The sequence below is a fragment of the Carassius gibelio genome, chromosome A6 (genome assembly GCF_023724105.1).
Source record: "Carassius gibelio isolate Cgi1373 ecotype wild population from Czech Republic chromosome A6, carGib1.2-hapl.c, whole genome shotgun sequence".
In the NCBI taxonomy this organism is placed as follows: Eukaryota; Metazoa; Chordata; class Actinopteri; order Cypriniformes; family Cyprinidae; genus Carassius; species Carassius gibelio.
In genome coordinates, this window is record NC_068376.1 from 31100358 (window position 1) to 31126609 (window position 26252).

The window sequence follows — 26252 nt, forward strand, 5'->3', positions numbered from 1 at the left end:
CACTCTCGATCCGTGTCCATGTGTTCTTGATGAAAGGAGTTTCTCTAGAAGAGAATAGATCTGATATCACTCTGATCGGCCTCTTCGATTGAGGTTTGAGGTTTGTGTTTGGCTTTGCATGACAGAAAGATATGATTGGCATTGCTTTAAAGCTCCTGGAAGAGTCTCGAGTGTGTTTGTGATTGTCAGTATCATATAAACGGAGATTGTCCTGAGAGGCGACGTCCAAGCGTTGTGGTCGAGACGCTCTGTTCCTTTTGTCCCTAATACAGTAGATAGGGGTAGTTGTTTTAGTAAACAAGTGCAGAAATGGGAAAATCAATCTGCTGAATTATTCAGGAGTGCAGAAACACTTAATTATCAGCGTTTGTGTTCGCTGAGGATGAATTCTGCTGCTCCTTTTCCTAACACAACCGTTTCATCCAAATAGTTTTTGGATTGTTATAGTAATAATCAGTGAAATTCTCATTATTGTGTGTGTGCTGAAATGTCACAATTAAAAGATCATGAGAAAATACTGTTAAATTCAGCATTTTATTTCGTTCTACTGTTGTGTGAAGTGTTTCTATTTGTTGCAATGCTTATTCATAAAGATAACTAACAGCACTAAAAACACTGGATGTATTTTATAAATTGTTTTTATGCCTGGAAAACTCAGAATTAATTTGGATACCAAAGTTTCTGAATTAGGCATGCAACAAACTTTAAAAATCTCAAATGCTTCCCCACAAAATAATGCATTACATGCACATAAATAACAATTTAATGCATATTGCATGTATTTTACATTGTGGAAATGGCGTTTATTTGACCAAATGTTATTTTCGATAGCATGGTGAATGTTTGTCAATGAGTGAGAGGCTTCTAATGGATATTTGGTGTTGACCGTATCTTCTGTAAGTTTTGGCTTTAATAATATTCCCCAAAAATAGGCAAGAATGTGTTTCAGAAGTCGTATGATCACACTAATATTCCTGATTGACTTGAAAGACAATTAACATTCATTGTTATCATCAATTCAGCTGCATTGACAGACAGATGAGAATGAAATTAGAACTGAATAACACTAACTTCTCAACATCAACACTGTTATTGAACTGAACTAACTCAATATTGAACTCTATTGATCTGAACAACGACTCGATTGTCTTCCGTAAAGCTGCTTTTCCACTGATATTGAATGTTTCATAATTGATTCATTATGCAATATCATTCTCCTGTTTATTATTTCAAAGCTTGAATCTGTATCTAAAGCACTACAGAAGTAAATGTGAATTATTTCGGTACAAATGAAGAGCAATCGACACATTTTGATCTGTTCTGAGGATTTATTCCTGGAGATCATGTAGTGAAGTCTGCGTTCTCTGTCTTGTTGTTGGGAAAAGCATGTTTAGCAGTGTTATCAGTCCCATCATACCTGTTGAAAATGCACATCTCTGCTGCATCTGTATTTTAGCGTTAACACAGTTTGCTTGTTGACTGGAAAGTAACCAGGTCTTGATTGATTAGTAGTTATATGCACATGCATGTGAAGTCTGATTGATGACACGGCCTCATGGGCTTCATCTTTCAATAATCAGCCGGATCTCGAGGTGTGTTTCTAGAGTTGTGCTTTAATTCAAACACGTTAGGATGCATCTGTGCTGCGGACTGTAATGCGCTTTGAAGGCGCAGTCCTCCCACATATGAGATGGCGGGTGTTCGCTCATATTTAGCTGGAAGGGCTGCTGTAATATTAATCAGGAGCCGTTTGTGAACCTGACCGTGCCGTTTGCTCCGGATCCTGAGTGTGTGTGTGTGTGTGTGTGTGTGGTTTCGGATCATCTTGTGTTGGGTTTGCAGCAGAGCTGTTTTTTTTTTCTTGGGAGATTTGAAGAGCTATTTATAGCCTCCTGCTGGAGCATGGAGCATGTGCTGTGCCTCCTTCCTCTCGCTCGCTCTCTCGCTCATCGCTTTAGATTCTCCTTCCTCTCTCACGCCTTTCTCCCTCTAATTCCCACTTCTTCTTCTCATCTTGTTCTGTGGTTCCTGTCCTCATTTTGTGTTTTCGGCACGACCACCTCCCCGCCGCTTCCCTGTGGATTTCTGCTTGTGAATTATTAATGTTTGCTGGATGGCGTTGAGAATCGCTGCTCTTACGGAGGATCACCGTCAGCTGTCTGCCTTCAGAAGGGACAGACAGTTTTGTGTTTGCAAAACTACATGCTTTCAGACACTAGGCCTTGAAATAAAGTTACGTTTTCAGTTAGTTGCAGACCACAACAGATGATACATTTAAAATGTAAAAAACATGCAATGTATTCGCTTTATAATATATGCAATGCAGTTACTCCGAGAAAACATATTTCAGTCTTTCTACAAAATTGCATGTTATTACCATTTATTTGTAATTCATTGAGACGTTTACAAGCACTTCTTGAGTGAAAATGGTAAATCATCTGCATCATGTTTTCAGTGTGTTTGTATTCCTGTTGAATGAGTGCATTACATGAGCAAACGTTTATTTCTATCTCTATAGAAATAGTTTCTAATGAATCCCACTGTTATTAGTTTGTTATACGTTTTCTATTATTCATTCTTGTTCTGAATATGGTTAAGTTTAAAGGATTTGTTGTGGAGTGAGAGGAACTAAAATACAAAAACTTTCATGTTTGTCCATGAAATGATTTTGTCGTTTGAGACTAATTTTGAAAACCCTAATAGATCCCTATAACCCTTGCATTGTGACTTATCCTATGATCACCGTCAAACTGTCTTAGTTTTTCAAGACGAGTTATGATCAGAATTAATGTAAGAGATTTTCGTCTCGTCCTCCGCTCGTAATTCACATGATTCGTTGCCTTTGCTGTGATACACACCGCTGTTTTCACGTGGGTTTGTAGTGACGTGAGGATGAGTAAATGATGACGGGACGAGGCGAGTGTCTGTCCTGTTGCTGGAGATGGACAGTAAAAGCTACAGAAACTGACAGCACAAACACACATCTCCAGTTTCTATTGATCTGGGGTTCTCTGACCTACGGTCACAGTCCTTGCTTTACTACACAGATTTCACTTGGACGTCAGGAGGTGACCGGACACGGCTCTCAGCACACTTCAGAAGGTCTTGGGCTCATCGGTAAATCAAGACAGAAGTGCTTTTTCTTTAACATCAGTAGGTTTGCAGTCAGCTGTAGTGTAGCTATGTGATTAGTTCAGGTCTTGTTCTCCTGTTCCTGGTCTTTCTGTTTCATCCAGAATTTTAGACCGGAATCCAAATGTATGCAAACCAGTTTATTGCGCTCAACACATGTTCTTGTTAACAACCTCAGCAGCACTCAAGTGTGCGATTGAGTTTCCTTCAGTATGCACCAGTAAACCACTTGTGTTATTCAGGGAGAAGATAAATAGTATGAATTTTAACTTTACTATCGCTCTGATGTTTTGTTTTTTTGGGGTTATTTGGGTCAAGCTTCTCATGGGGATCCTTGGAAGATTTTTACATCCTTCTGTTAGCACGGTTTGTAATATTTCATTACTGTTCATGTTTTCAGTTCTGCAGTGTGACGCCTCCAGAGAACTTTAGCATTAAATAAGAGAAAGTTTTAATTATTTGTGTGGAATCAGCACAAAAGGGTCGAAAACAGGGAGTTGAAATAGATGAACACTAAGTATCAGCTGACTCTTTAAATATCAGATGCAAACAGGGATATTATATAGTTCATTAAAACTAAAGCTAGAATCATAAAAAACGTTTTTGGTTTCTTAAAATAAATGTTAACTGGAATTAAAACCTATTATTAATTAAGTTTTTCCTAAGGAAGCATTACGTTTTACTTGATACTAAATTTAAAACTGAAAAAAGAAGGTTATAGGCATTTTAATAAAGTAAATAAAAAGACAAAAACACAAAAAATAACATTTTATGAATTAAAATAAAAATAACACTAAAATAACACCAGTTTAAAATATTATTATAATTCCATGCATGCATTTTTAAGCACTCATATTAATTAAGAGGGACATGGAATATTTGTACATTTATAGTTACATTTTTAACACAACAGGAACTAGTTTTGCAGCCAGAACATATTTTGTCTAATGCAAATAAATTATTTTAACCTTTAATCTGAAAGAGTCCCATCAGTTTGTGTGCTTTTGTCTGTAGCACGGTGTTTTCATAAGCGTTGAGTTTCTCATCAATGCAGTCAGTCTGAGAGCGAATGAGTGACGGAGATTGGAGGGAGGATGAGTAAATGAGCGCATGCTCGGAGTGAGAGAGCAGCTGTGCTTCATTCAGAAAAAGCAGGGGGCGTCAGGAACGAGGCGAGGGAGGAATCTAAGCGGAGAGGTGGAGATCAGTCTGTTCTCTGTTAGCGTGGACTGAAATGCTGCCTCAGAGCCGCAAGCAGCGAAGGATGCGCGGAGATCAGCGATAAACCTGCAGATACAGTAAGCCGTGTGTGTGGTGCATGAGCACGCGTGTGCACGCTTGTGAAAACTGTTGCATCTTGAATTCATCTCGTTTTTCACAGTGATCTTAAAATCACACTCAAAGCGTTGTACTTATGACTAAACCCTCAGGTGCATTATGGGATATGTAGTCTGAAGCTGTGTGACTCTGTACGAGACGGGAGAAAATGGGTCTGAGAGTTTAGAAGAGATGTGCTGAAGTTTGTGTAAGGCATTGGCATGTCTATGTGTCTGCATTCAGAAGTGACACACAACCGCAGCTTTCTGGGTTTTGACATCATTCACTGACGTCAGATGAAGCCGATGGAGGGGAATGTTATGCAATCGATTCACCTGGATGATACCAGGATCCATACTTTACATGCATGTTGATGTTAGCCGCGTGAACAACAGGCTTCGGTGTGGGTCAGTTGCTCATGCGTGTGCGATCTCTATCAGCGAGAGAGAGGCTGAGAGTCTGCTGAGGTAATGAGGAATTCCCTTCCACCGTGTCCTTGCGTCCTCGTCCCGCGCGCCGGGGGCGGATCGCCACATGAGCGAGGCATCATTCATGTCAGAGCGGAGGAGATCAGAACACGCAGGACATCAGGAGGAGGCATAGCAGGGGAACTTTCTTCAGAAATGTGTCATTTAATATCTAGATGTTCTAGCTATCGCATCATATGTGACCCTGGAGCACAAAACCATCAGTCATAAGGGTCCATTCGTCGAAATTGAGGTGTATGCATCATCTGAAAGCTGAATAAATCATCTCTCCATTGATGTGTGGTTTGTTCGGAGGACAATATTTGACTGAGATGCAACTATTAGAAAATCAGGAATCCTGAGGGAGCAAAAAAAAATTAATCATTAAAGTTGTCCAAATTACGTTCTTAGCAATGCATATTACTAATCAAAAATGACGTACAGTAGGAAATTGACGAAATATTATTAAGCACGATAAAGCAAAATGAAACAATAGTGGTAGGCATGAATATGATTATTAAATCACAACGGCTATTATTGAATTAAATATGATTGTTTTTTAGTGTAGCGTTGCACTATGTTTGTTTACACGCACACAGCTCATATGCTAGTGTTTTCAGTGTCTTGGATCTAGGGGTGTTTGACAAAATTATACGCTGATATATTTTGTAGAGCCCTGCATTTTAGCCCGGCCCGGTTTGTTTTCTTTATTTCATAAAAGCACAATGTTTTGTGGATCTTGAGAGTGCAGACTAATAAAAGTAGACCCTTTGCAGTTATGAATGATGAATAACTCCTAACTCTGTGAGAAAAAATGACTGCATATTCAATAGTGGTCGACCAATATTATTTTATTTTTTATTTTTTTACTGCAGATGCCGATATGTTGGAGGGGGGCTGATATAAAGCCAGTATAATAAAAAAAAAAATAATAATAATATTTAAGAAATTTGATGATAGAATAAAAAATAAACGTGAAAAATAAACACTTTAGATGAATAAAGTATTTTTTACAAATAATTAAATATTTAATAAATATATATTAAAAAGTAGGTGAACACTGTGACAAACAGCACTCAGTATTCTGGGAAGTTTGTGTCCATTAGGGAATCATATTTTTAAAATAAATCTCATTTTGCACACAGAGATAATGATATGAATATGACAGTGGGCAAATACATAAAGTGCAGCATAATTAGAAAATTTAAAGCATTTAATTCACACAGACTGACCATCACACGGAGAACACTCATTATAATACTTTCTGTATATATAAATTCCTTTGTTTAACCGTTCTATCTGATTATTAGACAGACTTCTATCTGTATTAGACGGAAGTGTTAACGATGACGAACAAGAGAGAAAGTGTGAGCACTGTGTGCTACTGAATATCTGAAACCGTAGTATAAGCTGTTTTGGGAGAAGAAAAAAAAAAAGACTGGCTCGGGTCGGTAATTCTGAGAAGTAGTCGGACACCGGCCCGGCTATGACCTAAAACACACACACACACACACACACACACACACACTTCCGCTCACACTCTCACACACACACACATACTCACACTGACACTGTCACACTCTCGCACACACTCTCGCACACTCTCTCACACACTGTCTCACACACTCTCACACACACGTGCACTCTCGCACGCAGACACACACACTTGCACGGTCACACACTCGCACACAGACACACACACTCACATACTCTCACTGTCACACTCACACACACACACACACACTTTCGCACACACTCTCACACTCACACATACTCACACTCACACTGCCACACTCTCACACACACTTGCACGCTCACACACTGTCGCACACAGACACACACTGTCACGGTCACACACTGTCGCACACAGACACACACTTGCACGCTCACACACTGTCGCACACAGACACACACTGTCACGGTCACACTCTCACACACAAACACACACTTTCGCACACACACTCACACTCACACATACTCATACTGTCACACTCTTGCACACACACTCACTCACACTCACACTCACACATACTGAAACTACACTCACACTCACACTGTCACACTATCGCACATGCACACTTACACACTTGCACATACACTCACTGTCACACTCACACACACTCGCACACAGACACACATTCTCATACTCGCACATACTCACACTGTGTCTCTCTGTCACACACTCGCACACACACACACACACACTCACACACATTCTCACACTCGCACATACTCACACTGTCTCTCTGTCACACTCTCGCACACACTCTCGCACACATTTGCACACACTCGCACACACACACTCACACACATTCTCACACTTGCACATACTCACACTCACACTGTCTCTGTCACACACACACACACACTCACACACACTCTTACACTCACACATACTCAAACTCTCACTGTCACACTCACACACACACACACACAGACACTCACAAACACATTCTCACACTCACACATACTCACACTCACACTGTCTCTCTGTCACACACACACACTCACACACTCTTACGCTCACACATACTCATACTGTCACACTCACACACACACACACACAGACACTCACACACACACACACATTCTCACACTCACACATACTCACACTCACACTGTCTCTCTGTTGCACACACACACACACACACACACACACACTCTCTCTCTCTCTCTCTCTCTCTCTCTCTCTCTCTCTCTCTCTCTCTCTCTCACACACACACACACAGAGCGATGCTTGTTCTCCTGCAGAACGGCTCCACGCGTGTGCGTCTCCACCTGAGCCTCACACAAACACAGGTTATTTTTGGACGCCGTGTGCCAGATCAGAGTCCGTGTCAGCGAGAGAGAAACAAAGAGCGAGCGAATCCTCTGCAGAGATTCCAATAAACCCGAGAAATGGAGACGGCACAAAGCTGCTCTCCTGAATAAAGTATCTCCGTCTATAAATAACACGCAGCGCTCTCACGCTCTTACTTCGCCATATTTTCCCTCCTCATCCTGTAACCCTCATGAGATCATTCGCGCTTTCATTCTTCAACATGTTCGAAGCAGTTATTTGATGATTAATCTGGTTTGATCATTGATACTTACACACCTTCTTTGGATAGTCATACAGCTTCTGATTAAATGGTTTATATAAATCTATATTATATAGTACATGTATATGTGAATGTTATAAGTGATGTGAAAACCTCAAGCATTAAATCAGGTTGTGCAACATAAAACCGTGATTATCAGTTCACAAAGGCTGGGAAGTTTATTAAATCTAAACACAGAGCATGTTTTATGTGGCACTGTGTTTATTTAAACTCATACAGCTCATGATCCGGTCTCGTTTCGCTGGCCTTGATAAACAGAAAAATATTAGTTTTGTAGTTTTTTTTTTAGTTGTACTGTAAAATAATATAATAATAATAATAATAATACTTTTTATTTGTTTTCTTTTAAAAGTAAAATATCACAATAATATTATTTAATATTTTAATATTTATTTTATTATTCATGTTGTTGTTGTTGTTTTAGTTGTTGTAAAATAAAATTATAAAATTTTTATTAAATATTTTATTTTACAGTGAAATCACAATAGAATTTTAATCTTTTTATTTATATTAATCTTTTTTGTGCAATTTTTCAGTTGTACTGTTAAATAAACTTATAATAATATTAATCCTATATACTCTTATTTTAGTTTAAAATATCACAATATTATTAATTAATATTATTTATTTATTATTATTATAGTTTAAGTTTTTTTCTTTATTCTTATAAAATAGTACAGCAAAATATTACAATAGTATTATTTCATTTCAAATGTCCTTTTTTATTATTATTAGTCATTTTGACTAATAAAGCGCCGCAAATTTTGAGCTTTTTTTAACATTGCATTTGAAAACATTTTTACAGATAAATTGCAAAAAATAAAAATAAATATTAGGATTTTTTAAAAATTTATTTGTAATAAAAAAAATCTTATTAGCATTTTTTCAAGTATTTTCCCCTCATATATTTATTATTATTTAGTATTATTACAAATTAATTGCATACATTTGTTGACTAGTTGGTAAGTTGCCTGAACAGCTAGTTAGTTTTGTTATGTCTAGTAAATTGCACACTCATCTCAAAAAAGACCTGTATAGTCATTCACCTGACGTTTACTGATTTTCACTTCTCTGAACATCTTTCAGATTCTCCTAAATGTGTGAAAGCCGTGTGTCTCAGTCCTCATGAATATTAATGAGATGTTGTTTTGAGTGACGCGTGGAGCAGCTGACAGATCGAGAAGAACCGAGTCGCTCGACATATTGTTCATGACTCACGCAGCTTCTGACAACGACGCGCAAGCTGTCCGATCGCAGAGTCGACATGTTCCCCGAAAACATATATTTATCCTTTTGTTATGTTGTTATCGAGCTGTGACAGAGATGAGCGTGTCTCAATTAGCTCAGTAGAGCAGTGTGGAGTCACATTTACACAATCTAGTCCATTTATAGCAGTCGTTACGACTAATAACGAGTCTGATTCACTGGAGAAGGTGAATACTGGATCTAGAATGCTGTTCAAAATCATAAAATAAGGGAATTAGGTGCAGGAGACTTCGATGTGATGCTGCATTGATCTAGAAGATGAGATGAGTGTCTAGTAAACTCGTGTTGTAGTTTAGGATTTGTGTGTGTGTGCTGATTCGTCAGCCTGCTCTCTTTCAGGTCCTCTGTGGGGTGGGTGTGTGTTGATCTGGATGGTTCTGCATCATTGCTGGTGTGTAGCAGGTTTGGTTGAGTTTCTGGCTTGACACGTCGCATCATCTTCTGCTGCAGAATGACAGATAGCTCTGAATGTTAAGTTAATTCTATTGTAGGTCTACACAGCTTGGGGAAAATGTAACAGATTTTTCTAATAAAAAAAAAAATCTGTGCTTTTATTTTAGGCTTACTTAATTTGACACAATATGTTTTTATATATAAATTAGTTTTAAAATAATAATAATAATAATAATAATAATAATAATGATTTTAGTAATAATGTTAGTAATAATTATAGTAATGATATTTTATTAAATAAAAAACACTGAATCATAAAACATGTATTATAAAATAATTAGTTTTTTTGTAATATTGAACAATGTATTTTTTAAAACACGAATAAAATAACAACAATAATTAATATTTTTATAATCATTATTATTGATTTAATGTAATAAACAATTATTTTATTTATACAAAATACAAACATTAAATGAGCAATATTAAGAAATAAATATACAAATATTAATATAATATTTTTATTATAATTATTATATTAATAATCAATACTATAATTATTGATATAATTGTTATAATAATAATAATAATTATGATGATCATTATTATTATTTATATAATTAAAAAAGAATACTACTAAAATATATTACTTAAGAAATTAATGTTTTTTTTTTTGGCTGTTTGTTTGCTTCTATTACAAATGTGTTTGAGCTTAAATGCATGCTTCAGTCATAAATACACATTAATGTAGCATGTATGTTTCATGCCTATTTTACTCTACATAAGAAGTACATAATATGCTTTCACTATTGTTTTATCTTTTAGGCATGAAAGGTTTTTTCCTGCTGAACTTGTAGTTCGTGAGCGTCCCAGTTGTTTGGGCTCTGTTTATATGTGCTGTCTGTGCACTTGAGAGCTGGTGTCTCCTTCGCATACTAATGAGCAACCGTGGGAAAAAGCTGTATAATTGTGTGTAATTTCTCTGTGTGTGTGTTTGCTAGAGGAGAGATCGAGTCAGAAGAAGGGAAAAATCAATAGCAGCCCTAAGAGAGCAGCAAACTGTGTAATTGGCTTCAAAGTAATCAGGTTCACTGTTTTCCTCTCATCTACGTCCTAATGTAGAATCAGCGGATCGTGTGTTAATAATATATTATACAGTAGCAGCAGTTGAGCGTCTGGGTGTGTGTATTACAGACAACCCTAGCCTGAAACTTGGGTGTTTTTACTTTAAATGTCATTTTGATCCCATTGCTGGTCTTATTGGATTTATTGTGTTTAAATAAAAATACATATCAGTGCATGGACGTGATGATAAAGCTTTACATCCTTTTGATGAAATGTTATGCTTCTCTACATGTAATTGTACAGATTTACATGTAAACGTGTGTATACACTGCTGTCAGGAAGATATTTAATGTGTTTTAAAGAAGTCTCTTCTGCTCATCAAGACTGCATTTATTCGATCAGGAATAGAGAAAAAAAATGTAATTTTGTGAAATATTATTATAATTTAAAATAATGGTTTATTCTCTTAATATCTTTTAAAGTGTAATTTATTTCTGTGATGCACAGTTGTGTTTTCAGCATCATTCCTCCAGTCTTCAGTGTCACTATCTTCAGAAATCAGAATAATATTCTGATTAATTATCAGAACTGTTGAGTGTCTCTGAGGTGAGTCATTACTGAATGAATCCACGGTTCTGAACGAATCAGGTGAGCCAGTGATTCAGTGAATCATTCATAAAGACTGAATCAATGAGGCGTTTGAATGAATCGGTTGAGTGAATGATTCAGTGACTCACTCATTACCAAATGGCACTTTGAGTTGGATATTTAGAATATCATTTAATTTTAAGAAATCATATATGAATGTTTACTTTTTCTAAAAATAAAAAAGCATTAATAACTATTTATTATAATTATGCATTGTTGAATCATCTAAATTTGCCCTCCAAACACACACATTTGGGTAACTTGGGTGACTCACAGACGTGTGTGTGTGTGTGTGTGTGTGTGTGTGTGTGTGTGTGTGAGATTGGGGTACGGGGCAGATGTGCACCTCGTAGGGCGGAGGGAGATCTATTCTCTCTTGGTGACAGAGCCTGTTGCCATGGAGCTCCTCTTGCTATTGGAGGAGGCCTCGTCCAATGGGGCGTCAGTTTCATCATTGAGAATTTTCTCTCCGTCTCAAGTGAGGATTGCATAAGGCTTGTAATGGGAGCCAAAACAGGCCCAGATCTGAACCTGACACACTTATATTAAGAGAATAAAAGATGTGTCTCCCACACAGCCTCGGCTCGTCCACTGATGCATGCTGGTCCAGCAGAGCGCTGTTTGTGTTATTCCTGGATCCCAGTTCGTTTTCTTATTGATCAGCGTTTCGTCTGATTGTGTAACGTACTGTAGCGTTCCCAAGGGCACACGGTGCAGATGCATCTGGACATCAGCAGACTCGAGCTTCACTGCATTTAACTGAATTTGTGACTTTGTCTCAGTTTGGGTTTTGAATAAATGCTTCATGTTAGTTTTGGGCAGAAAAAGCATCATGAATCCCACATGTTCCTATGGCACTAGTGTTTAAAAGCATGCAACGATGCAGTTTTGAGATTGCTGCATTACCTGCACTGTAAGTGTGCATTTCATTTGTTGTTTTGTGCTAATATCATTTTAAAAATAAACAGTCTTTATTGTGTAAAAAATAGGTTTCTTTAGATTATTAAAATGGTTCTATTTATATCTAATGGTTCTATGGTTCTATATTTCTATTTTTTTTTTTTTTTATAAAATATATATATATATTCGTTTGCTCGAATGGCAAAAGAAAAATACATAATGGCATTTCCAAATTGCATTTTTTTTTTTTTTATAATGACAAAGTTAATAAAGAGATAAAATAAAGAACATTATATAACCGTTTAGAATCTGTGAGATATGATAAAAATAACAATAAAAGTGAATTTCAGAAAAGCTTTTTTTTCTTTTTTTCAAGTTTAAAAGGGTTTTAAAGTGAATCTTAAGATCAGTGTGTCAGTGTTGGATAGTTCACCCAAAAATGAAGATTCTGTCACCGTTGACCAAATAGTCAGCGGTAGCCATTGACTTCCATAGTATATAAAACATCCTCTGGAAGCCAATGGCTGCTGGCATCTCTTTGAGTTAAATTTAAAGGTACAATAGCACCATATTACTGGAATGCACACTTATTTTAGTGCATTTTTTGGGAACTCAAACAAACAAGCAGGTTCTTGTGCTGTATTGTGCAGAACCTGTGTGTAGTGATATTGATTGAGGTTATGATCTGGAGACGGGACCCCTCTCTCTCTCTGTCTCTCTCTCTCTCTCTGTATGGCGTAGTGCTCGCTCGCTCTGGTATCGTCAGGTCATGTGACGTCATCCTCCTCCTCGCAGCCCACTCTCTCCTGTGGGACCGACTCTGACTCATCTCTCCCTCCTCTGCTGTTCTTTCACTCCGTGCTTCCTTCCCTTCGTTCATTATTGGTTTCCTCACTCGCTCCGTCCTTCAGTCTGCTCTGTCGCTCGCCGCACGATCTGTTAAAGCAGGGAATCCTTTCGGTGACGCACTTTCCCTGCAGTTCAGTGTGTTACAGCGATCTGACCATCACACACACACACACACACACACACACACGCAGCATCTGCCCACACACAGGCAGTGTTATAAAACCACAGCACAGCGTCACAAGAAGTCCTTCGCTCTCTTTCTGACACTTTCTCTTTCTTCTTGTGTGCAATCAGTTTGTTTTAAGTGAATCTCGTTGAAAACATTTAAATTTTAAATTTTCTTATCCATCTTTGGCAGACAGTTAATTTTGTATTTGAATTAGGTCAGTATAAATGATTTTTGTGTGTGTGTTCGCATTGTAAACCGTATGTTAAACGTGCCTCATTTATTTTAGCTATTTATTACTATATTCTATGCTTTTCTACTCCGAACAAAGATGATATTTTTTGTACTATTTTCTTGCATATGTGCTCTGATATTTGCTTGTACTGCGGTGAATGCACACTTTGAAGTCATTTGACACATTTGAGTGTGTTGTCATCAAAGCAGTCTTAACTGGGTCACTGTGTGTGTGTGTGTGTGTGTGTGTGTGTAGCACACGTGTGCACAGCAGCTCTGGTGTGTTGTATGATGTGCCAGTGCATGACATTGGTTTATTTTGATCCAGCACTATTGAGGTGGTCCGGCTGAGCGATGTGCTTCACACCTGCAGTCATTAGTGTTTGCCTCTGATTCATGTTTAACTCTCTCTCGAACACAAGCAGCTGAGGCTGACGTCTGTGTCTCCCTGGCAACAGAAGGAGAGAGAGAGATTTATCCATTCACTCATTTAGAGCTCTTCATCTTCTTCATCTGCTTCAGTTGATTCTTAAGGATGGCTGCAGTGCGTGTGTGTGTGTGTGTGTGTGTGATTGGTCGGCCGTGTCATGTGCTGCCGGTGACGTGGTTTCTGCAGTCGGGAATCCCATCTCTCTCTCTCCACCCGTCTGCTTCAGTCTCTCTGCAGTATGACGTCAGCGCTGGAGTTTCCTTCGCTCTCTCACTTCAGTCACGTCGCTGCTGCATTATGCGCTTCCACTTGTGCTTTTAAAAACAGGTCTGATGTGTTTATGGACAAATGCTCAAACGGCACACTTCAGGCATTCCTGTCTTTATGATCGTACTTGAAATAGAAGATTGCCTCCTGCATTGCATTGTGGGATACAGTGCATCTACATTTGGCTGAATGTAGGTCATCCAGGCTTTCTGCAAGCAGAGCGTTCACACACTGCACACACACACACTCAGGATGTGATAATGAACAAGAAACGATGGCATCTTTGATCTTGTCGTCCTTCACTCAGTATTTGGTCAGGCTGACATTTATTGAAAATTGACAAAGAAACATTGAATCTAAAGTATTTTTTTTCTTACATCAATTGCACTCATTAAAGTGCTTCTATTCCATGGTCTGTCTGAATACTGGATGCTGATTGGCTGGCAGGTATGCAGTAAAACCGTTTAATGCACTGCTAGTTCCAGGTCAGTTTAATCACCGTTCCATAATAATGCGCTGCTTTAATTTAAGCACACTAACCAACACACACACACACACACACACAAATATTTTGGCTAGCCGTGCATTAAAGGATTTTAAACCTACTTTGCATCTGGCAGTTCTTTGCCTCCACATTGTGCATTTAACATCCTTTAATGCACAGCTAGCTGTTATTATCCCTTACATACACACTGTTTCTGTTCAGTAAGTTTCCCATAACTTTGTATTATATCTGCAAAGACATCATTCTGTCTGTGCCTGGTGTATTTTAATTTTTATTGTATTTTATGTATAAACTGTGTTTAATTTTGCACACTACTGTTTTTAACCTAGTATGCGGTGTACAGTATATACTGCACGTTCTTCAGTACACACTCAGGTGCATTCAGCCCTAGAGATATTCATAGCGTCTGCTGCCGTATTCACACTTAAACATTGAGTTAATCTGTTTATATAGTGCTTTCCGTCTCCTCTAAGCAGTGTTTCTCTCCAGCAGGTGGAGCTGTGACGGTTGTGTGGATAAGATCGTTGTACAGGACGCAGGGAAACTGAGAAGACGCTCGTTCACCATGACGTCCCCCTCGCCCTCATCTCAACCATAGGAACACACACACACACACACACGCAGAAGAACATCACACTACAGCCCAGGTGTGTCTGATTGAACATATACTGATGACCTAGAGATCTGTTCTGCATCTCCTCCTCCTCACACGCTCGTGATGTGTTCGTCTGTGGTTCAGGGTTTGTGAGGTGTGTGCTTTGAGGGATCATGTCTGTGGTCTTCACACCCGACGGGCTGAAGGAGGGCGACGGCTCTCTGTCCACCGATGCTTCTGTGGGCAACCGTGGGAAAAGCAGCCCGACGGCTCCGGCGAAAGACGCCAACTCCGACTGCACAGAACCTGATGACAACCTCTCCCAGGACGCACAGGTGGGAAACAGAAACGCTCGGAAGGAGACTTCAGACTTTCCTTACTGTCTTCCTCACATCTGCATTTAATTAGATACAGATAGATTAGTGTTCACGCGTTTGGGTCGATTAGACTTTTTATTGTTTTAAAAGTCTCTTCTGTGAGGTGCATTTGTTTGATCAAAAATACATCAAAAATTTTAAAATATTATTACAATTTAAAATAGATGATTTCTATTTGAATATCTGTTAAACTGTAATTTATTTATCTGAATTTTTAGCTTCATTACTCCAGTCTTCAGTGTCACATGATCTTCAGAAATCATTCTCATGCTCAAGAAACATTTCTGATTATTATCAATGTTGAAAACAGTTCGAAATGGTGATAGTTTTTATTTTTCAGCTGAACAGGAAGTTCAAAATGACAGCATTTATTTGAAATGGAAATCTTTTGTATCATTATAAATGTCTTTACTGTCTCTTTTGACCAACTTAATGCATTCAAAATATTAATTTATTAAAAAAAAATTGGGAAAGTAGTGTACATACCTTTTAGATTTCAGCATTAATGAGAGTAAAACAGGTAAAAAAAAGAGTTTCATGCCTTTACATGCAAAACTCAATCTAAAACTGTTGGATCTGGCAAAACTAATTTCAGTAAACTGGATGACCAGTTAGAGCACCACAAATATATATTATGTTTTATATAATTTCCTGATACCCAAGTAAATTCTGATGTTGATTAAAAGCTACTTTCTGTGAAGTATCTGTCGTTTTCCCGCTGAGGTTTTGTTTGGTGCTGAAGTTAATCATTAATGAATGATTTTAAATGGTCACTAATAAATGTTTTGGTCTTTCCCCGCAGCGGCGCTGTCAGAATCACGGCCACACTAGGAAACGAGCAAAGGTAAAGCGTGCGACGACACACAGCATGTGTAGTTCAGTCCTAACCTCAACTCTACCGACTCGACTATCATCTTGTTTATGCATTACTTTTCAATGCAAAAATCATAATAAACGTCTCAATTGTACGCAATTAAAATTAAATAACAATGATATCCAAAAGTATATATAAAAAATGTATCAAATAAAACATAAGTGGTCGGTGCATTAATAGGTTTCATGGCCTCAAAGTTTCTCTTTCCTTTTAAAATGAGAGGCAACCACTGCTTTTTAATCACAATCCAAACAAATGCTGCATATGTATTCAACATGAGCAGTTTTTAATCTAAATTAGTATCATTTAAAAATTTTAAGCAAAAACAGAGGGTTTGACTTCAGCTTTGTGAAACTGCATAAAAATATCTGTAAACAAAGCAGCGCTGCACTTATGAACCGCAGTGATACACTGTTTCCTTGGTTACTGCTGTAAACAAAGCAGCGCTGCACTTATGAACCGCAGTGATACACTGTTTCCTTGGTTACTGCTGTAAACAAAGCAGCGCTGCACTTATGAACAGCAGTGATACACTGTTTCCTTGGTTACTGCTGTAAACAAAGCAGCGCTGCACTTATGAACAGCAGTGATACACTGTTTCCTTGGTTACTGCTGTAAACAAAGCAGCGCTGCACTTATGAACAGCAGTGATACACTGTTTCCTTGGTTACCGCTGTAAACAAAGCAGCGCTGCACTTATGAACAGCAGTGATACACTGTTTCCTTGGTTACCGCTGTAAACAAAGCAGCGCTGCACTTATGAACTTTAATATGCATCATACAGAGGCAAGATGAAAAGAAAAAATACTATCTAAACTTTAAACACAGTTCCCAGATACATTCATATAAACTCTTCCCCTAATTGAATATCGATATGTTTATCTCAACCAAATTGAATCGTCACATATTTAAAACGATTTTACCAGCTATTCTGTATCAGCAGAAAAATGCTGTGTTTTTAATGAAAGGCTATGAATGCAGAAGTTTTCACGACTCAAATATGATTTCATATCGACATTGTTCAAAACTAACAGATGTTTTTCGCTTCCATTTACCTGAAATATAACGTCACCTCTTTTATTTTCCGTAATGCATCTTGGTTGTTGTGTTGATGTCTGTGAATTCTTAATTTCTCCTTTCTGTCACAGTCGAATGCAAAGCTCAAGTTGGTGAGGAGTCTTGCAGTATGTGAAGAATCATCAGGACCGTTTTTGACCGATGGTCCTCCAGAGTCACAGGTAAACTCTGATGGTTTTATCAACGGAAGTTGAAGCTCTTATGAAGCCATCGTTAGGATACAGTTATTAATATTCATGTTTTTTGTTTGAGTAATTGCTATGCAGCTATTTGAAACAATGGTAGCTATTAATTTAAGATGCTTCTTTTATAAAATCATTGATATGTTATTAATAATAACAACCACTTCTATTTTTAACTTATTATTTTCATATTGTTTAATTAAAATAATTGTATTTTTTGTTTAATTAATCCATGGCACGTAATTTTTTATTTTTTTTTAAAAAATGATTAAGTAATGTTGTCCAGTGATTTGTTGTCCAGTGATTTGTTGGCATTATTTTATTTATTTGTAAGGCTGTTTTATGTTTTTTTTATGTTGAAGTATTTAATAGCTTTTAATAATGAGTCTTTTTTGTAATCAGGCTATCAAAAAATAATATACAAATTTGGATTTAGATTAACATATCGGTTACAGGCTTTCATATATAAAGAATTATCGGTTATCGGTATCGGCCAAAATGTTCATATCGGTTTATCCCTATTCATGTTTTTTGTTTGTTTCATCTGACTCTGGCCTTGAAGGACATCATTCAGCTACACATCAGCTGTCCGTCCGATAAAGAGGAGGAGAAATCCTCGAAAGACGAGTATGAGAATGAGGAGAGGGAAAAGAAGGATAAAACTCCACGCAAGATGCTTTCGCGCGGTAAGATGCTCAAGTGTGAATGAACAGTAATAATACTTCCGGAACAAGCTGAGCTGAAAAAGTGCAGAATACTATAATAAGGAAAAAAAAATAATGGCTTCTGTTGAACTCGATGACTTGAATTCACAGTGACGTTCACATCTGATTCTGACTGTTTTCCGCTCTCTTCCAGACTCCAGTCAGGAATACACTGATTCCACAGGGATAGATGTACATGAGTTCCTGGTCAACACACTGAAAAACAACCCCAGGTACGACACACACCATCTGAAGTTCAGACACAACACTGAAACCTGACGCCGTCTCTGGTTACGCTCGGCTTTTCCTGTTCTGGCTGTGTCTCAAATCACATAATATCTGTCCTAAGTAGTATACGAGAAGAAGTGAGGCTTAAATCATAGTCGTTAGTGTGCTGAAGGAACCCGGATTTCATTACAGAGAGAGATCTCCATTTAATGCATTAAAATCCATTTTTCTGCATCGGTTTTAGCTGTAAATCCTCCTTTACTCTTTTAGAGACAGAATGATGCTGCTGAAGCTGGAACAGGATATCCTGGAGTTCATTAATGATGAGAAGTAAGTCCATATAAATACATGTATATTTAATTAAAATATTAAATAACATATAATAATAATATTAAACAGTTATTACTATTTTATAAATTGTTAGCGTTTCTTTGCATACAAATGTAATGTATTTTAAAATGTAATTATATATAATCTATATTAAGTCAGAATTAAGTGTAATAAAATAATCAAAATTAATAAAAGAATTTTTATTTTAATATATTTTGTACTAATTAGTTAATTTTATTTTAAATTTGTATTATACATAATATTATTTGTATATTATGAACAATTAAATAACATTAAATAATAATAATATTTTACATATGTGTAGATATTCTCATAAATTATATAAAAGAAGTTTACATGAAAATATATGTAATTAAAATTGTTAAAGTGTGTATATATATGAGAATGTCTCTTTTCTTCCATAGTAGGCTATATGATGCTATTATTTTCAATTTATTGTGTATTTAATATCTGTTGCCCCCTTTTGGTTGTGTGTGAGCATTGCACTCTATTACAGTTGTTTATATGCATGGATTTCAAGGATATTTTTTTTTTAAACAGTTCTGCTCAGTTCTTCCTGCTGTAATATATTGAAGGCTGGTGCTGCAGTGGAAAATGCATGCCATTTCTTTACACTGAGGTTGTTTTTTCATCTATTTTTTCAGTAACCAGTATAAGAAGTTTCCTCAAATGACCTCATACCATCGCATGCTGCTGCATCGGGTCGCTGCCTACTTTGGCATGGATCACAACGTGGACCAAACAGGCAAAGCGGTCATCATCAACAAGACCAGCAACACACGCATGTAAGACAGCGCTGGACAATGGGAGGGATCATAATGCATCGTCTCTTTAAGTAATCAGACTCTGTGTGTGTTTCAGCCCCGAGCAGAGGTTCTCTGAGCACATTAAAGATGAGCGCAGCATGGACTTCCAGAAGAAGTTCATCCTGAAGCGAGACGATGCCAGCATGGATAAAGATGATAATCAGGTGTGTGTGTCGCACCGTTTTACTCTTGCTTCACATTCGAGTCTTGTTTCTGATGGTCTGGCGTCTCAGATCCGGGTCCCGCTACAGGACGGCCGGCGCAGTAAGTCCATCGAGGAGCGAGAGGAGGAGTACCAGCGCGTCAGAGATCGCATCTTTGCACGAGAAGTACGTACTCTGGCTTATAGCAACGCTTCACTCAAAAACACACGTCTGCATTCAGCCCAGATTTCAATTTCGTTATTTATTTCTATAGCATTTCTCACAATCCAGATGTTGTCAAAGCAGCTGGTTTTCTGTGGATCACCACCAGGTGGCGCAAAGAGACACTGTTTTCAATTGAGAACAGCCTAAAGTTAAAATAAACAAGGAGTATATCATAATAGGTTAATAAAGCGTTATAATATTGAATCTTTGTACGAGTTAAAACATGTTTAAATAATGAATAAACCATGTTCCAATTTCTTTTTATAATAATCATCATAATAATAATAATGTCTACTACATGCCTAAATGACAAAGCAGGTTGTCGAATTAATAATGCATCCTCATAATACACCTAAATTGAAATGAATGGTTAATATATAATAATAATACCATTTTTAAACCTGATCATTTTTCTACTAGTTCAGTGCCAAAAAATGGAATATGTCAGAATATGAACAAACTAGTAAAATAAAAACGAAATTGTAATTTGGTGAGAAAAATACAGTTTTCACTGCAGAATAAGTTATTATTGTACTTTGTAAATGTTACTTTTTAATTTTTGTTGCAGTCCTCACAGAATGGATACATCAATGATAACAGGTAAGACACAGACTATTGATTCTTAGCAAGAGTTTTATTTTTGATTTTTAATTGTTTTGTTTTGGTGAAGTGCTTGTGTATCTAATGCTGGAATACTATTAACTAATAACTATTTTTAGCAGGAATTCTATTATTTATTATTTCATCAAGTTCTCTTTTACAAAAGTGCTCAAAGCTGGAAAACAGTGTTATAGTTTAACAATCTTCTTTTTAACCGAAGGACAGAGTAAAAATCACAGCAGTCGTTCTTCTCGAGCTGCAAAACTCTGTAGAATGAGTGTGGTTTTCATGCATGGGTCCCCTACACACACACACACGCACACACACACACACACACACTCCTGTAACCCATGGACACTGTTTTCTCCGATGTGACCCTACAGACTGTCCACTGACGGCTACTCCTCGTCCTCCCAAAAGCGGAGGCAGATTTTTAGGTACAGTCTCTGCTGTGTGTGTGTGTGTGTGTGTGTGTTCATGCACTGCGTCTCGTGGTGAGTGTGTGTTGCTTTGCATTGGCTCTGTGCCTCTTTTGGCCCGTGCATGGCTGCTGTGTCTGGAAGAGGACCGACATCACTGCACTGTGTGTGTGTGTGTGTGTGTGTGTGTGTGTGTGTGTGTGCGTGCGTGCGTGTGTGTGAGAACTGGTGAATCACTAGGGGTCGGTGGTATGATCAAAGTCTTATATCTCAGCATGAGTCATTTCATATCAGGTTATATTATATATCAAGATTCAGTGAATTACATTTTTTTAGTTTTATACTAAATATATCTTTTTGCCTATTTATATATAACCCAGTAAATTATGTTTACAATGAAATATTTATGAATACATTTCATAATAATAATAATAATAATTGAAAAAGTAATCTAATGTAAAATATATAAAATATATATATTGTAAATATTACTGTTATTGACATTTAATATTAATTTAATAATTATTAAATGAATGCTGTCACAATTCAGCAAAATTAAAAAAATAACTTTGTTACATAACCTAGTGAATTAAATATTTAAAATGAAACATTTATGAATGAAATAAACATTTATATATAATTTTTTATCAATTATATATTTATAGTAATATATATTTATTATTTAATTCAATATAATTTTTTTATTAACATTCACTATAAAATTATTAAATTAATGTTGTGTTAATAGCAACAATATATAATTAAATGCATATTGTAATTGAAAATAATAATAAATGCATTATCAGTTTTATACATTAATATATTTTAGTGTCATAATAATAAGTTTAGTACTAGATATTTTCAATAATATATATATATATATATATATATATATATATATATATATATATATATATATATATATATATATATATATATATATATAGATAGATAGATAGATAGATAGATAGATAGATAGATGGATTAACTTAGTATTAAGTACTAATGTGTTATAATATATAACGTATATAAAAACAGATTCTCTAAACTCTGATTGCATGAGCCATATTAACATTTTCTAACTTTATTTACACCCCTTAACTACTTGAGGTCACGTCCTGCTCTGTTTTTCACATTAATCTGTGTTTCTTCATCACTTCCACATGTTCTGCCCACAAATACAGTCTGTCAGTCTCTGTATCCCATAATACCACCCAGTCCTGCCAGTCGCCATGGTTACAAAACAGGACGTTCTGGATCTGTTGGTTGCTTGCCGTGCTACAGCAGTTTGAACGATGCCTTTGTGTGTGTGATGTTTCCTCCTGTAACACAATAAAGCCACTGTTGCATTTCTGGAGTGTCTTTCTGCATCTGTGTTGAATGCGTGACGTTACTGCATCATATCCCAGATCTCATCCTCATGATTATGAAGAGAAATGTGGGAGCGAGTGGATGAAAGAAAGCAAATGTCATGGAGCAGTGGAGTGTTGCGTGTCTGCTGTAAATAGACAGTGCAGCTCCCGCTTAAAATAGCTCATTCATTAATTACATACATAGGGCAGAAACACAGATTGCGGGGTTTGTCGGGTTTCCCAGTAGAATTAGAGTTCATTATAGACATGTGTTAGTTCAGTGTTCAAATGTTCACAGGGTTATCTGGCAGAAGATGCTTCATTCTGTTGGGGATTCCCACAATCAGGAGATCAAAACACATTATGAATCAGAAGATTGATTACAGTGACTGAAACACGGAAAATTCTGCGTTTACAGCTCACAATTCTGTTCACAGCTCGCAAATCTGTTTTCAGCTTACAATTCAATTTTAAATCTAACAATTCTGTTTACAGCTCACAATTAGATTTTATGTCGCAATTCGAGTTTACAGCTCGCAATTCTGTTTACAGCTCGATATTTAATTTTAAATCGAATAATTCCGTTTACAGCTCGCAATTCGATTTTACATCTAGCTATTGTTTACATCTTACAATTCTGTTTACAGCTCACAACTCGTTTTTACAACTCGCCATTTTGTTATATCTCACAATTAAATTTTACATCTCAATTCTGTTTACATCTCGCAATTCTGTTTTTACAGCTCGCAATTGTTTACATCTTGCAATTCTGCGTTTACAGCTCTCAATTCTGTTTAGATCTTGCAATTCTGCATTTAAAGCTGGCTTTTCTGCATTTACAGCTCGCTATTATGTTTACAGCTCTCATTTCTATTTACAGCTGGCTATTCTGTTTACAGCTCGCCAATCTGTTTACATCTCGCTGTTCTGTTTTACAGCTCACAATTCTGTTTAAATCTTGCAATTCTGCATTTATAGCTGGCATTTCTGCGTTTACAGCTCACTATTATGTTTACAGCTCTCATTTCTATTTACAGCTGGCAATTCTACATTTACATCTCGCAATTCTGTTTACATCTCGCAATTCTGTTTTACAGCTCGCAATTCTGTTTACATCTCGCAATTCTTTTACAGCACGCAATTCTGTGTTTACAGCTCGCAATTCTGTTTACAGCTTGCTGTTCTGTTTTACAACTTGCAATTCTGTTTTACAGCACGCAATTCTGTGTTTACAGCTCGCAATTCTGTTTTACAGCTTGCAGTTCTGTTTACAGCTCGCTGTTCTGTTTTACAACTCGCAATTCTGTTTTACAGCTCGCACTTCTGTTTACATCTCGCAATTCTGTTTACATCTCACAGTTCTGCATTTACAGCTCGCAATTCTGTTTTACAGCTCGCTGTTCTATTTTAAAACTTGCAATTCGAGTTCACAGCTCGCAATTCGATTTTTTTACAGTTAGTAATTCTTTTTTACAGCTGGCAAATCTGTTTTACAGTTAGCAATTATTTTTTACAGTTAGCAATTATTTTTTACAGCTGGCAATTCTGTTTACAGCTAGCAGTTTGGTTTTCCATCTCATAATTCAAGTTCACAGCTCGCAATTCTGCGTTTACTGCTCGCAATTGTTTACCGCTTGCAATTCGATTTGACATCTCGCAATTCTATTTTACATCTCGCAATTAGATTTTATATCTCGCAATTTGAGTTCACAGTTCGCAATTGTTTACAGCTTGCAATTAGATTTTTACATCTCGCAATTATGTTTGTATCTCGCAATTTTATTTTACAGCTCGCAATTCTGAGCAAAAAGTCTGAATTGTGAGGAATACTTTATGCCAAAATTGGAAAACTGCCCAAATTGTGAGGGAAAAATTGCAATTATGTGGTGGAAGCCTGCCTCCATAGTTTTAGATTCCATGATAGAGAAAAAAGGGAGGCAAGCGAAAATTTTATAAATTAAATTTGAAAATAAGTCCTGGTTTTGCCTTTTAAAGGTACAGGTTGTATGACCTGCCACGAGAGGGCGCACTACCAAAACAATAACAACCGCGTGGTGATTTACAAGTAGTTGAAAACATTAGAGATATTGTTAGTAACCAGCTGGACAAAATATATAACACTAGCCTAGTGGTTTTTCGATATTTTACTGCAAATATCTTACAAATTGTTCCTTTAAGGTCTCTCGTCCAATCCTTATTATGGTAATTCTGTGCTGGGGTGAATCTGATTTAATCATTTCTCTGATGCGTAATCACATTTGTTGCATTAGATTATAAGATGAAATGCTTTGTTTCATCATGCCTCTCTTTATATCTTGGAAAAACTTGTGCGTTTGCTCCCAGTAGTTTTCTGTTCTGCAGTTTTAGTATTCTATGTGCTAAATATGTCAGCATGAGAGCTGATCGGTGTAACGTAACACTACTGTAAAGATTAACTAAACTCTGGAACTGTTTTGAGTATCTTTAGCTGTTAAATACACAGAGCCATTGACTGATGATTGATTATTGGTTTCCTGGACAGCTGGAGGGCAGTGCATTACATATGTGTGTGTGTCATAGGGCTGCACAGTAAATAAAACCCATAAACTAGACCATCCTCATGCATGAGCAGCACTGTAAACCATACCTTCACTCCGTGCTGTTGCATTAAATGCAAACGTGGTGGATTTGGCTGTTCGGTGCAGCCCTGATCTGTATTCCATGTTTGAGTGTGTTTGTAATTTTGATGTTCATTCTCCCTGCAACCGAGTATGTAGAGCTCCGGTGATGCATCTGCATGTTTGTTTGTGTGTGTGTGTGTGTGTATGTGTGTGTGTTTGTACTTCCAGAATGAGTGTTTGTGAGCGTCTCTGTCTGTTTTCACAGCTCTGTGTGTGTGTGTGTTCTCTTCCTGCCCGCAGGGGTAACAGGGAAAGCTCCAGCCGGGCGTCCAGCAGTCGTCAGAGCAGCACTGACAGCGAGATGAAGAGCCTGGAGCCGCGTCCGTGGAGCAGCACAGACTCGGACAGCTCCAGCCGAACGCTCAGACCTCCGGTCACCAAAGCCAGCAGCTTCAGCGGCATCTCCATCCTCACACGAGGAGACAGTCTGGGCAGCAAGGGGTCGCAGGGCAGCGCCAGGGGCTCCCGCACAGGTAACACACACACACACACACACACACACACACACACACACACACACACACACACAGCCCCTTGCTGATTGTGTTTGAGAAACTGTCCTCTGTCAGAACAATGTAGCAGCAAAGGCCCAAAAAACTGCTCTTCATTGCATCGTAAAGTGTTTTCACACAAGTTAGAGATTTCGGCTTTCGATTTCGTTCCGGCACTCAGCGATTAAAAGGTTTTGCTTGGAAGAAACATTTTATTTGTATTTTTATTTATTTTATTTTTTTCATTACATTTGATTTCTCCCGACTATGTTTTTTTCCCAAGCAACTTGCATGTAATTTAATTTCCCAAAACTGGAAAAAAAGGATATGTATTTGTTTATTTATTTATTTACCATGTATAATTATCCCAAGTAAAAATAATTCAAATATATATTTTGCTCATTTATTTATTTGGTTGGTTGCGTTTC

General features: G+C 37.1%; 1 protein-coding gene across 12 annotated transcripts in view; it reads left to right on the plus strand.

Annotated features, from left to right (window-relative positions):
* Positions 1 to 26252, plus strand: part of LOC128016074 (R3H domain-containing protein 2) — a 41395-nt gene that overhangs the window by 1930 nt on the left and 13213 nt on the right. For 5 of the 12 annotated variants that reach the window (XM_052600444.1, XM_052600443.1, XM_052600441.1 and 2 more), the window contains exons 2-14: positions 15230 to 15387; positions 15480 to 15670; positions 16515 to 16556; positions 17735 to 17824; positions 18408 to 18531; positions 18704 to 18782; positions 19048 to 19107; positions 19773 to 19913; positions 19990 to 20098; positions 20168 to 20263; positions 20871 to 20902; positions 21286 to 21339; positions 25574 to 25806. In XM_052600444.1, coding sequence (XP_052456404.1) covers positions 15509 to 15670; positions 16515 to 16556; positions 17735 to 17824; positions 18408 to 18531; positions 18704 to 18782; positions 19048 to 19107; positions 19773 to 19913; positions 19990 to 20098; positions 20168 to 20263; positions 20871 to 20902; positions 21286 to 21339; positions 25574 to 25806 — 1222 coding nt within the window. In that variant the 5' untranslated portion in view covers positions 15230 to 15387; positions 15480 to 15508. The remainder of the gene's footprint in view (positions 1 to 15229; positions 15388 to 15479; positions 15671 to 16514; positions 16557 to 17734; positions 17825 to 18407; positions 18532 to 18703; positions 18783 to 19047; positions 19108 to 19772; positions 19914 to 19989; positions 20099 to 20167; positions 20264 to 20870; positions 20903 to 21285; positions 21340 to 25573; positions 25807 to 26252) is intronic. The other 7 variants (XM_052600453.1, XM_052600445.1, XM_052600451.1 and 4 more) reach the window with 3 other exon arrangements.